The following is a 12,149-nucleotide window of genomic DNA, read 5'->3' on the forward strand; positions in this document are numbered from 1 at the left end:
TCTCACGGTTGTCCCATTAACTACAATTTATGAAGACATAAACTGGTCTTTTATTTTTTCCAGATTTTCTTTCATAACGTTCGTTCATGTACGATCAGAAAATGCTCAAACGACGTTTGCGTAACAACTTATGGATGTTGAAAATAATCCTTTTGTATTAAAACCTAAAGAAACAAACCTTGTATTTGAATAAACCGAAACACTGCACACAATGCATTAGTATTTAAATTATGTGAATTGGTGAAAGTTACTAGCTTGATAGGTTATTTTTCAAATGAAACAAAAAAACACATCAGTCTATGACTTTTTGGTTAAGTTAAAAGGAAACTTCCAACACTCTTTAATGATAGGATAACACACCAGGCAGGGCAGAAATAGAGAAAACATACCCAGAATGCTCCATCGAGCACCACAATCGGTCCCAGTCTCGCAAGAGCAAGGCTGGTCGGCCCAGTTTCTCTCGAAGTCTCTGTTCTTTGTACAGTGATAAAATACAGCTTTCACGCAGCACATGCAAGAACAACACTCTAAAAGTCTTTCTGTGTCAGTTTTTATCGTAACGCTTTTGCGGACATCGTTTCCATGAATTACCCGCTCGACTGAATTTGTCATAGACGGTGACCTGTTTTGAGCGATGATTCCATTACCCAGGTTAATAATGGCCTCTGCATTGCTTGACACGGCTTGATATCGCCCCTGCCCTGGATAGTTATTCCCCAGATAAGCAAAGTAGGAGAGCTGAGGCTGGTTTGTGATCGGTTTTTGTTCTGCTATCAAGTCTGTAACATAGCCTCTTTCTTTGTCCCAAGCGCACTTCAACGCAACTGAGTTCGTTTCTCGGCTCTGTTTCGACAACTTCTTCTCGGGGGAAGATTTGCATCTTCGGAGCGATTCTTTTTTCTTGTTTTTCTTGCGTTGCTCGTTCTTCACCCTTGCACCGTCGTCGTTAGGTTGAAATACGAGAGTTCGTGCCACATCAGCAGTCGAATTCAGCGGTGACTCGAGAATTCCTGATAATGAAGATGACTTCCTGACGGCCGTATGCATTATATCTCTGGATCGCTACAAATAAGAAAATACCAAGAGAAATCGGAAGGTACGGTCAAGGCAAACCAGGGAGCCTAATCATTTGAAGTAGCTAGAATGTGTCACAGCGCGCGGTGATCGGCTAGTGAAAGAACTGAACCCATTTCTTTTTGGTGAATTATACTACTACACCGTATTTACTGATGTTAAAATAATGATAAGCTATAATTATCTCAAACGAATGCCTAATCAATCTCGAACAATTAAGATGTGAATATCTGCATGACATTGCATTCTACCTTAACAACTGTATATCCTCCACAACACCCTTAATTTTAGTCTGTAAGGTTCACAACTCATCAAAAAGCTCGGTGACCCCAGTTTTTCCATTATTCTAAATACTTGCCGCAGTGTTTTAACATTTACATGTACCCTGCATAATGTTAAACATCTAACGACGTTCCACAGTTCGATTGGCTCCGCAATTGAGCTTCAACAAAAAACAAAACCATCGTTGCTAATTTTAGTGGCTGTACAAAACACTCGTGTACCAAACACTCGAAAGGTCGGTTTAACAATATTGCGACATAATTTTCCAAAACTTATCAAAAAAGGGCAGAAAACTTACCAAGTATCTTTTCAACAAACTCTTTGCTCGGTTAGTGAACAACTGTTGGAAATAATTCAATGTTATGATGTTTTTGCTGGAAATTCAACAAAACGAAACAAATGCTAGTTTGCAATTTACAAAGTCAAAGTGAAAGTGTTTCAAATTACTAGTAGCTTGTCTTTATAGACTATAGCATTATTTATTTTAACCTACTTTGCATTGACGTGCGTGTGACAATCGTGAATACACTTGCGTCATTGTAAATTCTAATAAACTGCGCAATTTTTATTCTCGTTTTTCCGCCTTTTCAGAGAGGAATACCCGATATGTATGCTTTGCTGATTATATTTTGACAAGAAATTACCTTTTGTAACCTAGCTTTTCATTTTTTCTGTTCGGCCAGGTTTTTTCAAGCTCAATGAAGCGAAAGACAGCCAATACAAAGCCATTATCAAAACATTACTTAGACGTTTTGAAAGATATTTTAAATACACATGTGGTTTTTCTCTAATGTAATGATTTATACCTTTTACATCATTTAGTGGATACATGACGTGAGTTATAATCCATTTTACGGATATTTGCTTTTCCAAAACATCGTAATTTTTTAAAAAAGAAGTTTTGCTTGCCAGAAAAATTCGAGAATTAAGTAACTGAACGAGCAATTAGAACGAGCGAAGAGAAAGTTAAAGTTCTTGGGTGGTACGAAGCTAAATATTATGAGGTGGGGAGATATTTTGGAATTTTTACGTTTTATATTAAGATAGAGTTCATACTGGCCCTATGACATGTTGTGACCCCGAGCCAAATATTGTAACCTGTCTAATCTATTTTGGATAAATGTTCCCACTATTTCAAGGTTGAAGCGATGGGAGATAAGCGAAAGTGAATGGGGGGAGGGGGGAGGGGAAGGGTACAAGTAATAAAAAAACCTCTGAGAGTACTAGTCAGACCTGCCGAGGAACCGAGCCTGAAAAATATCGTCTTCCTAAGGGGTGATTGCAGGGCGATGGGAGGGAGTGGTGATAAATATTCCAGTTTGTATTTCTAAGTCAGACTTGCCGACAAACTGAGCCGGTAGCACGAATTGAGTAGGACCTCTGTATCCCAGTTCTGCCATTAACTGTATTTGAACTCGATTCAGACACAGACCCAAACTTTAATATTTGTCGTGTTTGGAGAAGATGTCCAGCAAGACTATAATTAGACCACCTACGTTAGCTTCGATCTATTAATATTGAAGTGCCCAATTACTTTTTCTGCTTTCTCCATCTTAATTTCTTGTAAGATCTTTACCGCTACCCTCTAGTCAGTTCGATTAACTTACAAACTGATCGTTTTGCTGAGATGAAATGCCGTGAAGAACTTGTAAACAACAGATCGTGTCTGAATGTTTATTTTAATTTCTATTTGATTACTCAGCTGATAAGTAAGTGTTAAATTCTATCAAGGACGCATAGTAAACGGTATATGAAACATATTTATATCTGCATCTTATTTATGTTCTGCTAATTTTGTACTGAAGTCAACGCTACTGAATCATATTCGATCGTGATCATGTTCGATTCTTGTTCGTATTCATAAACTGTTTTATATTAAAGTAAATTTTAAAACCACCATTTTCTTGGTCCGAATGAAAAAAAACTCAGCCAGTCACGTGGTCGTGTTAACGGGATAACGTACGACTGCTACTAATATATAATACTTATTTACAAAAACGCATGCAAATATTATGGATCGATTATATTTTCACCTACACCAACTGCACACACACAAAAAAACCATTTCAAGATATTCTGCTTTCAACGTTGAGCACGGCAACAGTTGCCTGGGGGTTACTTTGCTGTTACTCCGGAAATTTACAAAGTTGCACTTTGTTAAAAGTTATCTCATTGTCAGTCGGTTAAGTCCACGCACGATCCGCTCGTGTAATTTGTGGAGATCTGTACGTTTTTGAACAAATAAAAGTCAGCCGTTGTACTAGTAATGCGTGTTACAATTTTATTTGTTTTAACATCAGTATTTTTGTGTGTAGTCAGAGGTAAAAACGCCGGGCAGATAATAACTTTATTTCACGGTAGGCTTGCACTTTTTCCGCCATGGCTGCCTCCGCTCGATTTTAATTTCGCGAAACTAGACGGTTTCAATGGGGAAAACCACTGACCGTAAAACCAGCCAAAAATTTAGCCGTTAAATGTAAAGAGCCAAAATATTTACCGTTGGCCACCACCTCATCGAGACCCTCAAATAATCTTGCAACTGTCTTTTTCATCAATTGATGCATCGTCGGGGTTTTCTGAATTTCAATGACAAAAATCGTCTGAACTGCCGCCTGAACTTCTATATCGCTAGTTCACGTCTGGAATCCATGGACATTGATGATGGCTCGTCATTTGGTGAATACTTTATGCTTGGCACGTGAGCGTCCTTCTGTTGATTTCTGTGTTTCATCTTTCTCACGCAGTCGTCACACTTGAAGTAAGCCTCAAACGGAAGATAACACAATAGGCAAGGCATGAAGACAGACATGAGCCCCATCACACCCCACCGGGCAAGACACCCGCCCACTGGCCCCTCACACGAGCACGGGTTCTCCTCCATTGACCCCTCATCCTTAGTGTCTTTGGTACAGTGGTAGAACAGTCCCTTGACGCAGCACATGCAGGTGCAGCAGTCCAACAGGTCCATGAAGTCCCCCCGTCTTTCACTGTCTTCAAACGCTTCAAATTCTTGGCAAATAACGTTGGTTGCGTACGGAGACACAATGGAGGTGCTGGTCAGGATAACAGGCCGATCTGCCAAAATATCGTGAGCGGAAGGAAGCCTGTTCCTCCTGGGTACCCTCTGGGAACCTTTGGCTGTTGGGGTAAGCCTGCCCAAGTAAGCAAAATAACAAAGGGGCGCTGGTGGTTCCCTGTTAGAAAGACTCCCCAGACTTCGCCTTCCTCCAGCTCTAACATGCCCTGTACTTCTCCTCCCTGGGGCAATAACAATAGAGCTGTTACCAGGCTGGCAACCGTTCGCTTGTCTGGACGGCTCTTCCTCGCCGCCTCGCACTAAGCTTTCGGGCGTTGATTTGGAGCGTGCAACTTTCTGCCTCGGCGAAAGGTTGCCATTGTTGTTTTCCTGTTTATGGTTGCTGGGCTGAGCACCTTGTTGTGTTGTTCGAGTGGCTGGTTTATTGGCTTTCTTCCCTGTTGTCTTGGTATCCTGGACTTGTTTTAAAGTGCAGTAGTCGCCACCGCCCGAATTAGGAATATCTACTTGGTATGAACACGATGGCTGCTCGTTTTGATACATATTTCGTCTGTTCTTCTAAGCCTTCATTTCCTAAAGATGAAAAACAATGAGAATAATCAAAGCTTAAAGCTTAGTCAATATGACTCAAGACTGATCTGGTATCTAAAAAGCGAAGACCGAAGACCAAAGACCAAAGACCCCTCATGATCGAAAACGAAGATCTCCTAGAAAACGCCGAAGACCTCGAAAAGGAAGATCACCTAGAAAACCGCAAGACCTCGAAAACGAAGATTCGTTTCGAGGTCTTCGTTTTCTAGGGGGTCTTCGTTTTCGAGGTCTTCGTTTTCTAGAGAACCTTCGTTTTTGAGGTCTTTGTTTTCTAGAGAACCTTCGTTTTCGAGGTCCTCATTTTTCAAGGGGGTCTTCGTTTTCGAGGTCTTCATTTTTCGAAGGTGTCTTCGTTTACGGTGGATCTTCGGTCTTTGGTCTTCGCTTTCTAGACATCTCAAGACAGATATTACTCTCAGCCGCCATGTAATCATTGATGTATATTTCTTGCATATAAGAAACATTTTTAACTTCTACTCAACGTTAAAATCGATCCCCATCAGTTTTTTTAAAGGAAATGAAATGGAAACTTACTACAGAGGGAGCATTTTAGTGAGGATGAATAAAAACAATATGTGCAAATGTCTCTATTGATAAGAGACACATTTGTGACACTCGCTCACGCAAGCCAGCCTCTTAAAAATTAGGTGCATTAATCTTATTAATAAATGGCTTTAATCTTAGCTTTTGTATGAAGTACCATGTAATTTCCCACCAGCCAGGAGGGCAACTGACTCGATCAAACACGAGTCTTACTTGAATAAAAATTGGTTGTAGCTAGGAAAATGCTTAATTTCGCATTTGTTTTTATTAAATAGCAACGCGTAAATTAGGAACGTTTGTGAGCTTCGATAATATCGCTCTTTTATGTGACTTTCTGTAGATATCACTTTTAGGCAATCGAGTTCAGTTGATCTCGGCGAGTTTTGTAGCTCCTAGCCGCGAAAAAGCGAAAAACACCCCCCAAAAGTATTATTTTCTTCTTCGATGAACTAAATCTAACGACAGCGGTACATCGATGAAAGTCGCGTGTATTCTGCACCTGCTGTTCTTTGCGATTAAACATTTCAGTCCAAATAAAAAATAACTAATGTATTCCTTACCTTCAATAAATGTTTCATCCAAGGCATCTTTTACATAAAATATCGAACAATTTAAGAAAATCCATCGTCTTATTTCTTCAACTGTTAACGAAAAGAAAAATTGCTCGCCTGATCGTTTTCGGAGCACGCGAGAAAATTCATTGAAGCAAAATTATCACAACAATAGCTTTCGACTTTCTGACACCGGAATTACGTCAAAGGGCTTCAGTGTTTCAATAATTCATTTCATCAGTTGTGTCGGTTGTCAGTCATGCCTTGAACGCCTGTTTCCAGCTAATTTTAAAACGCCAGACACACAACTAGTGCCAAAAATCATTGCAGTTCCGAGCTGTTCCATTAAGAAGTTAACCCCCCACCCTCAATTCGTATCCGTATGCATAGAAGTGAAATTGAAATAGAAATAGAAGTGGTAAAAACTGCGGTAAATTAAATCCTCCGACAGCTTGACGGTTTCGCACGCTAATGTTTTAGCGCTGTCACTTTCCATTTTCTAATAAATCGGACATGCTTTTATGTAGAGTTTATGCTACTTATTTCTGAGCGCTAGCATTCAAAATAACCTTACCGTACTGACTTTTCTTAGTTTCTATAGTAGATATCTGTCACAACGAAATTGTAAATTATAAAAACCCAGCTATAAATATATTATCGTTCAACGTAAAATACTTATATAGATCAGAAATTTGTCCAGACTGAAATGTAAAGATCGATAGACAACAGTTTTATATAAAAGGGAAAAAGAAGCCGTTTAACTTCCGCGTTTCATTTTCCAGTTGAAAATATTTGCGTCATTTACATTGCCGTTCACACTAGCTTTATATGCCTCTCATTTCTTTTCTCGGTTGCTTGCGTTGAATCAAGTTTGGAAAACAATTCATTTCTTTTGAACTGGCCTCACATAATTGACAATAATATATTTTGTTGTCTTGTCGCAGTCTCCCTTCGGGCAGCTATTGATGCACCCAATTAGAGGAAGGGCCTAAATAACAAGGTCTAACGACTGCAACCCTGCTAAAGTTGTAAACAGGACCTCAATCATTGCCGAAACAATTCAACAAAACACGAACAACGATAGCGACATAGGTTGTACGTATGCATGATTGAATTGAACGGCGACGCCATCAGCATAGTTTTTTTTTTCTTAAACTGCAATTATATTTGGTGTGGAAAATTCGAAAATGGTAGTCGCTTTTCAGCGAAGGCGGAAGAGTTTGTAAGAACCTCCTTAAAGTTTGTCATGGAAACGTACATAAAATCAAACTTGCAAAGTTTAACATTCAAAGCATGTCCTTTAACATATCCCTAACAAAGTTGCATTTATTCGTTCAAGAAAAAAGTGAAAAGTAAACTGGGGGATGTCTGTCCAGCTCTGAAGCTCAGTAATTTTAACAACTTTGCGTCCAAAGTATTTTCTAACATTTGAGCAGCTGGCAGTGATAATGTAAATGTATTGTTTGTATTTGGAATTTGTTGGCTTTCGCCAAAATTTCAAATTTAAATTAAGTTATTATACATTCACGTTTGAAAATTTGTTTCATTTCACACCCATGCAGTTATATCAGGGAATTCGTCTTCTGTTTTTAAAAGATCTAATGTTTTAACATCATTAGTTTAGACTGGAAGTTTAGTAAACATTTTCTCCCTAATAAGTTTTCAATGGAACCATGGCAGTGTATATATTACGTTAAGTTTCTACGCTTTTAGATAACAATATTTTATAACTGTGCCAATATAAAAACTCGCCTTTTTTGTCCGGTAGAAAACTCATCGGGAGTAAACGTGACTTTTAGACTTTTCATTCAGCGTTAAACGCTCCATTATATCTGAAATAGCAGTTATTCTTTTCGTGTTTATCACTCTTTGGAAGTTTTGTTCAAGTTTGAGGAGCTCTTTGACGCATCGAAATTATACTAACCACTGCGTAATTAAATGCTGTTTTGTGTTTTTATATTGTTGACTGTTGTTGCAGGCTTATGGAAGCTATATAAGAAGGATAAGTAATTAAGCTCACGTCTGTCACGTCTGTACGAACGGAAATTTCCGTGTGAGTCGCTTTATAATACTGTGGTATGGATGTATTGCGTGCTAAAATGAACACCCGTTCACTCATTGTTATTATCACAAGTCAATAAAATTCGATGTCAGCACCGCATACGCTTAGAGCACGTCCAAAACGAATGAATATAAAACGTGGCTTTATTGACGTAGGTACTTGAAATTACGGTCTAAACTGAAACTGTCAAAAGTATTGGCTTGAACACAGGTCATCAGGTAAACAAACGTGTTACGATGCTCTCCACTGAGTTTGTAATTGATCAAAAACAAACAGCCAGATTGGACCCTGTTCTGTACTGAGTGAATGGTGAAACGACCCGATGGATTAAAACATTTTATGATTCTCCTTAAAACATTTCCAGGCGGGTTTGTACTGCGGAGCGTGGCAGAGACACGTTCTACCAACACCTGTTGTTGACGATTGCTAGAGGGTTACACTCAAAAAGTATTAATAGCCGTCATACTCTCTTCGTGAAACTACAGCTGAAACCCGCTATCTCGACGGAGCTGTCGGAGGAAAAAGAAAAAGAATTCGAAAAGCAGGGGTTCGAAATAATAGTGTAAATATGAATACAATACTGAATTAATAATAATGAATATGAGTATAACTTAATGGAGCGACCTGTCCCTTATCTGCAACCCTTATTTAAAGTTAAGGAAAGGAAAAGGCTGACCTTGGATCGCACTGCAGGCTCTACTGGTCAAGGGCTAGTTACCGGTAAGTTGTTGTCTGAATAAGTATCGGAAGAGAAGGCAAGTGGACAAAGTTACTTGCATTGTAAAGCATGATCAAACAGGTGTTCTTGAGGAGTCGTGACACGGCTAGTTCTTTAACCTTTATCTTTAATTTCCTTCGTAGCTCGAAATAAAGGAGCTTGAATTTAGTCCGAAACTGAAGGAAGAGCTCAAAATAATGAAAAAAGTTCGCATTTAATAGCAGGGTCCAACTGAAAATAACAAACCCTTAAACCAACAATACAACATGAATCATATATAAAATAATAAGACTATTGGTGTTGTTTGAGTAGCCCCACAATATTTTTGGAGATGGACTGTTCGTACCCAAACAGTTGTAGGTGTTTTTTCCAAATTATATGCGAAGTTTCCGATATTTTCGTTTTGCATATTAACTTTGATGGTGAATAGACCATTTTACAGTTGTCTGCTCAGTGACCTGGCCTTTGTATGGCAGCGAGGCTAGAGTTGACCTTGTTTTGATACAGACCTCGCTGCTTTTCTTGTGTAAAACAAGTTGTTCTGATGCTAACTAGGTTCATTTACATGACAAAAGCAGTGAGGTCTGTATCAAAACAAGGTCAACTCTAGCCTCGCTGCCATACAAAGGCCAGGTCACTGAGCACACAACTGTAAAATGGTCTATTGTTCTCCTCTCCCGCTTTCCGCCAGTTTTCTTTCATTCCCCGTAAAGAAGGGAAAAAATGATAATGAAAAAGAATGAACATATGCGTGCTGCCCTCGCAAATTTGCGTTTTTTAGAATAACCTGCTTTTCCTTCGCGAGAAAAACACGAGTACCGCTTCGTGTGATTTTTAGAACTGGGTATTTTTATTAAGCCCGGTTGAACAAACCCGAAATTGGACTTAATGAAATGTGAGTTGTTAATCAATTAGGAAAAACTTTCAGTCTGAAACGCCCCCAGTCTAGTTTTAGTTGTGGTCATTTGCAATAAACGAAATAGTCGGTTTGTTTTCTAAATTGACATTCCCTCAGGCTATGCCGTGTAAGGACATCGCGCGTGTGCTTCGCGTTTCAACGCGCGCGCGCGCTCTCTGTTTCACCGGAACTGCGCGCTTCAACTCAACAGTAAGAGCTTTCATTATACTACGTCTTGAAACTCGCATAATTATTGAAAACTATGGGACTATTTATTGCATAATTTTATGTCAGACGCAGGTTTTCACGTTTAATGCGAAGAAAAACTTCAACCATATGTCGCCTTCCACAGTTTTAAAATGTCTACACGATGAAATATTAATGATACACTTTACTGTCGATTCTTGCCGGCCTTGTTATCTTTCCAGCAGAAAGAAAGGCCATGGTATCTCACCCGCCTTTGAAACTGCATTGAAAGAGGTGTTATTGCACATAAATCTTACAAATTTAACAATAAAACTGCCACCATCTTTGAAACACGCATATAAAGACTTTGTTCGATATGCATAGATATAGAAGTCCGCCAAGCTGATCTATGTACGCATGAAATTAAACGTTACACACGGCTGTCCATACAATAAACACAGCACAAAAACACGTTCAAGGTATGCAAAACGCTGACAAAACTGCATCGGTTCCTCGTCTGATCAGGATGAAAATTACAATTTTCATTTTATATTCTGACAAGCAATTTGCCGTTTGGCGTTATTTGCGATTATTGAGAAAACAAAATCGGCTCAAAATCGAAATTTTCGAGAAAAAAATTAATAATTTGGGCCTTAAAACACGACCTTTTATCAAGCCAGCGAGTGCGTCATAAAGAAAATTAAAAGTGGTATCGGAAAGTAGCGAGTAAATAATACAAAGTTCAAATATTCTGAAACCATTCTTCACTTCGGAGTCAATACGGTGGACTCGGAAAAGATATGCCCACTGAACTGTCGTGACCAGAGAGACCGACCATCGAGCTACTTTAGAGTAGCCGGAATAAAGGTCGTTATACTCGTGGATTTGAAAACTAATATTGCTTTTGAAGCTTGATTAATAGGTCGCAGCCGTTTGCTAGTCTTGAAAAAAATTAACTGCCAAAAGAACGGTCAACTGGAAGTTAATTTTCCTCTCATTTCTCTTGGCCATCAAGAACGAAACATTAACCAGCAGCGCTTGCTATATCCACCTCAAGGTTTATTCTAAATGCCTAAGCCGATTTTACGTCTTACACGATCAAGCAATAACCATTTTTCGTGATCGAGACTTTCACAAACCCAACGACCACCGTGTTTATACATAAATACATGGTCGTCCAATAAAAAAATACAGTTCTATTACACACCTTGCAAGTCTCATTTTAAGCTGAATTGAATCCTTGCAAATGACCGCTTTCTCAGGAAGTCTTGGCCAGTTGAGTCCTTGAAAGACTATTTTTTCACCTAATGATGTGCGACACACAAACAGCCCAAATGGCTCTGGTAATAATGTGAACGACTCTTTGACAATTCGTCCATATATATATATCTCAGCTCTATGACGCAAATTGTTGAATGTAAATTTGTCAAAAGCGAGCAGATGGAAGTGACAAGCTAACATGCTGACGTAATTGGATTCTTGTCGGCCACAGCAGTCTTCTAACTGTAAATATCTGTTCGGTTTGACAAGAAACAAGCAATAAAGAAAAAAAATAACTTACTGTATTCACTCGTCAGAAGCTGAAAGAAAAACAAGTAAGTTTACGCTCTCTTGAACCGCTTTACCGGGGTTTAGTTGATTTGTTGAACATGTATGGTCGATTTCATGATAACGCCGATTGCCCATGGATTTCAATTAAACTGGAAGCGCTAGAAAGATTGAAATTATAATCTCAGCTTAAAATTCGCATACAAATGAAAATAAACGCGTGTCAAACTACTAGCAAACGACTTATTAAAATCAGCAATGGCCGGGAAGTTATAGTTTACAGATGCAAGATCGGTGTAAACGCTGGTGTTGATGTCAATTGTTATATAATGGGCCCTAAGACGTAATTGTACTGCGCATGTGCTCAAGTTGTTCGCATTAGTTCGGAACCTGCGATACAGCCCTTACTACATGATCGATTAATATTTACGTTTGTGATGGTGGACTAACGTATTGAGTAAGCAACAACGACATGAGACACGACATAAAAAAAGTTAAATACACAAATTTGACAAATCTCCTTTTTATAGCGGTATTATATTTAAAGGCGGGAGAAAATATTCTTCGACGGATTGTTCCGCTGATAATGTGTTTCTAATTTTAAATTTTTGGAAAATGAAAGCCGTCTACAGCTGTTCAATAAACTGTAGATCGATCAT

The 12,149-nt window shown here is 38.9% G+C and overlaps 3 protein-coding genes across 4 annotated transcripts in view; 1 reads left to right on the top strand and 2 right to left on the bottom strand.

Annotated features, from left to right (window-relative positions):
* The window catches only part of LOC145497872 (uncharacterized), a 56,262-nt gene that overhangs the window by 34,375 nt on the left and 9,738 nt on the right, over nt 1–12,149 (top strand). The gene's annotated exons all lie outside the window — the stretch shown is intronic.
* On the bottom strand, nt 70–1,694 carry LOC145498156 (uncharacterized). Its single transcript, XM_081478041.1, has 2 exons — nt 1,655–1,694; nt 70–1,516 (listed from the first exon to the last, which is right to left on the bottom strand). The coding sequence occupies exon 2, from the start codon at nt 1,045–1,047 to the stop codon at nt 298–300; it is 750 nt and encodes a 249-aa protein (XP_081334167.1). The 5' UTR covers nt 1,048–1,516; nt 1,655–1,694; the 3' UTR covers nt 70–297.
* LOC145497412 (uncharacterized) lies at nt 3,962–11,301 on the bottom strand. Of its 2 annotated transcripts, none has more exons than XM_081477221.1 (2): nt 11,150–11,301; nt 3,962–4,966 (listed from the first exon to the last, which is right to left on the bottom strand). In XM_081477221.1, the coding sequence occupies exon 2, from the start codon at nt 4,934–4,936 to the stop codon at nt 3,977–3,979; it is 960 nt and encodes a 319-aa protein (XP_081333347.1). In that variant the 5' UTR covers nt 4,937–4,966; nt 11,150–11,301; the 3' UTR covers nt 3,962–3,976. The 2 variants fall into 2 exon arrangements, with proteins under 2 accessions (XP_081333347.1, XP_081333346.1); XM_081477220.1 differs by lacking the exon at nt 11,150–11,301 and adding an exon at nt 6,088–7,080.

The sequence above is a fragment of the Orbicella franksi genome, chromosome 9, assembly GCF_964199315.1.
Source record: "Orbicella franksi chromosome 9, jaOrbFran1.1, whole genome shotgun sequence".
NCBI lineage: Eukaryota > Metazoa > Cnidaria > Anthozoa > Scleractinia > Merulinidae > Orbicella > Orbicella franksi.

Excerpts from the sequence above, each read along its gene's own strand:
- LOC145497412 (XM_081477221.1), bottom strand. The coding sequence starts at position 4,936 with ATGTATCAAAACGAGCAGCCATCGTGTTCATACCAAGTAGATATTCCT.
- LOC145498156 (XM_081478041.1), bottom strand. The coding sequence starts at position 1,047 with ATGCATACGGCCGTCAGGAAGTCATCTTCATTATCAGGAATTCTCGAG.